This window comes from Populus euphratica, unplaced genomic scaffold (assembly GCF_000495115.2).
Source record: "Populus euphratica unplaced genomic scaffold, PopEup_1.0 scaffold551.1, whole genome shotgun sequence".
Lineage (NCBI taxonomy): Eukaryota > Viridiplantae > Streptophyta > Magnoliopsida > Malpighiales > Salicaceae > Populus > Populus euphratica.
This window is the reverse complement of record NW_011500425.1, coordinates 109,374-113,941: the sequence shown is the minus strand read 5'-3', so window position 1 is coordinate 113,941 and position 4,568 is coordinate 109,374. Positions and strand designations below refer to the sequence as shown.

The following is a 4,568-nucleotide window of genomic DNA, read 5'->3' as shown; positions in this document are numbered from 1 at the left end:
TTGTCAAGGTCTTTTAAGAGAGAAAAAGGATAGATAAATAGTTTGAAAAAACTAGTTTTAATAATAATAATTTCTCATTTAAAATATATCAAATCAGTTTTAATATTAATAATAATATTTTGAAATATATAGGTTGATTTCTAGTTTACTATCATACTATTCTTAATGATTAACTTTTATTTGAAATTGAATTTTTAACACTTTATATGATTCTAGAATAATATTTTGTTAAAACTTCTTGATTAAATTTGATTAGAAGGTTTCAAATATGTTGTATATCTTTGATTACTTATTGGCCTATTCCTTAATTTTTCATCTCTACATCCTTTAAAAAAACTATTAGCCCATTTTATAATATTGTTAATAAATTAATTATTGATTAAATTTTTATTTGATTACATATATTTGCAACATTTACTTTAGAAATGAATAGATTTATCATGTTCACTAAATCATTCTAGACAAAAAATGTTTTATAGAAATACAATTGAACTTAAATTAGAATGTTGTGATTGTCTTTTATTGCAACTTATCAAAAAGCTAATTCATTCTAAAAATTTAAATTGTTGTCTCAAGATATAATTTATATTATTTTTAGTGAAAGTCCTTTAAGTTTGAAACTTGTACAGATTCTCATTATCTTATACTTAATTTTTATCAAATAAATAAGAATGATAAAATTTGAACTCCTGACCACTTGATTATCAAGATTTTGATATCATGTTAAAGAACCAATTCAACTCAAAAGTTTAAATTGTTTAGTGAAGTTTCAAGATATGATTTATTATATTTTCTAATACAACTTAATTTTTATTTGTTAATTCATCATTCGAATAGTTGCATTGTATTATTTTTTTAACAATAAATACACAACAAGCGGGTAAACAACTAGTTTACAAATGATGAAAAACTATTATTCTCTAACACACATTTTTAAATAAAAGTTATTTGGGTTTAAAATTTACACAGACTTCAATTGTCTTATATTTTATTTTTATCAAATAAATAAGAATGGTGATATTTGAACTCGTAACCTTTAACTATGAAGGCTATAACATCATGTAAAAAAATCGATTCATTCTATAAATTTAAATTATTAAGTGAAGTTTTAAAATATAATTTATATTATTTTCTAATATAATTTAATTTTTATTCGTTAATTTATCATTTAAATAGTTATATCATATTATGTTTTAACAATAAATACACAACAAGTTGGTAATCAACTAGTTTACAAATGATGAAAAACTATCCACTATTCATAACTAGCTAGCCACGCATTAGATCATGTTATTTTTTTGGATGGGCGATCATTAACCCACCTGTGTGTGTGTCTATATATATATATATAAGGATCCCACGCATCTTTGGAGCCACAAACATTAGAAACTCATAAGAGGAAAGATAATTTGCATAAATAGCATTTGACATGGAATTATTAGTGTTTAAGTAAGAAATTAAGGAAAACATTTCCAAACTCTACCACAGCATTGCAGGAAAGCCAAATACAAGTTGATGTAGAACAAAAGGTTCACTTTAGGATGTTGGGGACTCATCTCTTATATAGTGTCTTGTCACAACAAACAAATCACGAAAGATATTCACTGCTAGCCAAAAGTTTGATGAACAGAAATTTCTCCTCTCAGCTCAGTCAAGAAGGTTGAAGACGTTTATATTCGCTTGCTTATTTTGAGAGAATTAAACTGGACGTCCAAAATGGTTTTCGGATGAGCTTCGATTTGGCATTGAAGTTATTATTGGAGACTCGCAGGTGCCGAAGACTTGTAAACATCGAATGGTTGGGAAGATGAAATTTGAAAGTAATTTATTATTACAAGATAAAATGTCTCTTGTAAACATCGAATGGTTGGGAAGATGAAATTTGAGGACTCTGCACACATCAGGCATAACCATGAGAAAGTAATACATGAAAATATGAACTAGTTTTCTATCAAATTCTATGCCCAAATATTAACTCCATATTAGAGGCTGACCTGCGATAACAGGTCGTTGAATATTTTTCTCAAGAATTTTGCAGGAAGGCATCCACCTTCGTTAAATTTGCTCAATTCTTCATGCATCATGTCAAGTAGGTCACCATATGTTAATCCAGGATATTTCTTCAGAATGTTTATTAAAAGGTAGGTCATAGCACCATTCATTGTCTTTGTGAATGCCTGAAAATTTATGTATACAGAGAAGTGAGCTAATTCAAATATTTCCTCTAGAGCCAGATAAATAATCACAGTAATCAACTGCGTATCTTACAGAGGTATCGGCAGCATTTTCATGATCCAGACAAGCACTGACTGAAATTGCCAATCCACCATCCGTGTGTTTCCTTGCATTACCAGATGGGGGGCTGTTATCTTCCCATTTCTTTCTGTTGCAAGTAAGAAATTTTAATATTCAGTCAACGACAAGAAGTCCTAGAAGGTAAAACTGTGTCATGTGGAACAATGGATGAAACTTACTGTTCCCTATTGAAGACATATTCAAGATCAAGGATAGTTCCACTGCTACAAGCATCGACAATTGCATGAAGAGTAACATCCTTTTTCAGCGGCCAAACTATGAGGGAATTGATTTCATTGTCACGGATCATACCTTCTCTCGTGAAATCAACAGGGCAAATATTTTCATCAAACCCATCTCGCTCATCGCCTTCAAAATCTAGTCGACGGAAGCCATGACCGGAGAAATAGAACACGAGGGAGTCACCTGCCTGGCAGTCCTTCACGAGCCATTCCATGGATTGCAGTATGTTTTTCTTTGTTGTATCATGTTCTGCAGTTCACATTGCAAAATAATAGCTATTTTGTCACGTTCAAATAGGCCTAGAATTTAAATTTCTAAATTATAAAGGGCCGCAGTCTAGTTAATATCAAAACAAAAGAATTAGTTATTTCCTTTCTCTCATTCCTATAAAGAAAGTACAATTATAGAAGGAATATATTCGGATAACAATTGTAAATTTTATAATATGAATTTTATAGCATGAAGTCTATAATATTCACAGGAAGCCCACAGGTAGATTATATATAAATTCTATTCCATCCCATCCGGTAGCCTACGCCCATCAGAAAGAATGTTATCAGCAGAGTAGAAAAAGGAGAAAAAGTGTAGCTCATAAATCAAGAGAATGAACAATGATCTTAAGAACATGGAAACTACAAGTATGTTTTTTCAAAGAACCATCTCACTTAAAAGCTTAAGTTATTAGATAAGATCTCAGGATATCATTTATATTATTCTTTAACATATCTCCTTAAATGAAAGCCCTTTGAACTTGAAGCTTGTACATGTTCATATTACCTTGTGCTTAATTTTTATCAAATAAATAGGGATGGTGAGATTCGAACTCGTGACCGTTTGATCATCAAAACTCTAATACCATTTCAAAGAACCATCTCATTTAAAAATTTAAGCTATTATGTGAGATCTCAAGATATGATTTATATTATTCTCTAACATGCCTTACATACAGCCATATTAATCTACATAAAAATACCTGTAAGAACCAGAATGTTCTCCTCCTTGAATCGAAAATTGTTGATCAAAAATTCTCTCATGCTCTTCACATCATTGATAGTCCCCTTGAGCTTGTGCTTCCTTTTGTAAGTCACTCCGATTAGCAGTGCTCGCTTCCTTGCTGTCCTTGTCCCCGATGATGACCGCGAAATTTCCAAAGGGGAGGGCATCTTATTCAACGACTCTGTCTTTTCGCTACTAATCGAGAGATCACGACCTGATATCTTTTCCTTCGCCTTTATATATAGCTTTTCTATTCGGCAATCTTTGCTACGTGATCGTTCACAGGTTGGAACTGGATTCATTATATTGCAAACTGGGCACTTTACTCCAGTGGAATTTTGCGTCAATAATGATAATCGTTGCCCACATTTGCAGCACACAACACCTCTAGCTTCCATCATAATCTGGTATCTATTGTTATCCATAGAAGCAGTATTTATAATAAATGAAGGGTTCCTTCGCAGCCGAGAAAGAAAGGCTTAACAAAACTTTGTTGAGAGCTGAATAGCAGGCGCAATGCATGATTTAAATGCCATTTTAAGTTATATAAAGCACAAGAATATTAGAATGTCGGCTCCTGAGGGATATAAGAATCTTATTTTTTCTTCAGTAAACTCTGAGCCTACTCGTAATCTAGTTGCGCTCAGTGTATAGAGTTATCTGAATTGTAAATGAAACTCTCAACGTGATTGGAGGATGTATTTTTTAGTAACTTAATATACATTAATGGACTCCAATTAACTGCCATAGAAGATTGAAATCAGACCTTTTCAAGATCAATCTTGATGTCACCCTCATTTTGAAGAATATTAAAAAGTAAAAGAATCTAATTTCATCTATGTTGTGAGTGCTTGTCCAGGCCAATTGTACTTGCCTTTCCGAAGGGGGAGAGAGAGATGTTAGGTTGGTTGCCATTAATGTGCAACAACCATTTGCTATTGCACCAACCATGTGCACTCATCCAAGATGTCAAAGGTTGGCAACCACCATTGTTGAAGAAGAGTTGGAGTTGGCAGCCACCTTTGTTGAAGAAA

General features: G+C 32.0%; 1 protein-coding gene across 2 annotated transcripts; it reads right to left on the bottom strand.

The window, feature by feature from the left end:
* Positions 1 to 1,457: 1,457 nt before the first annotated feature.
* Positions 1,458 to 4,134, bottom strand: LOC105114597 (metacaspase-1-like). Of its 2 annotated transcripts, none has more exons than XM_011011184.1 (5): positions 3,512 to 4,134; positions 2,475 to 2,790; positions 2,269 to 2,383; positions 1,995 to 2,177; positions 1,458 to 1,891 (listed from the first exon to the last, which is right to left on the bottom strand). In XM_011011184.1, the coding sequence occupies exons 1-5, from the start codon at positions 3,957 to 3,959 to the stop codon at positions 1,832 to 1,834; spliced, it is 1,122 nt and encodes a 373-aa protein (XP_011009486.1). In that variant the 5' UTR covers positions 3,960 to 4,134; the 3' UTR covers positions 1,458 to 1,831. The 2 variants fall into 2 exon arrangements, with proteins under 2 accessions (XP_011009486.1, XP_011009487.1); XM_011011185.1 differs by having other exon boundaries at positions 2,475 to 2,787.
* Positions 4,135 to 4,568: the final 434 nt, after the last annotated feature.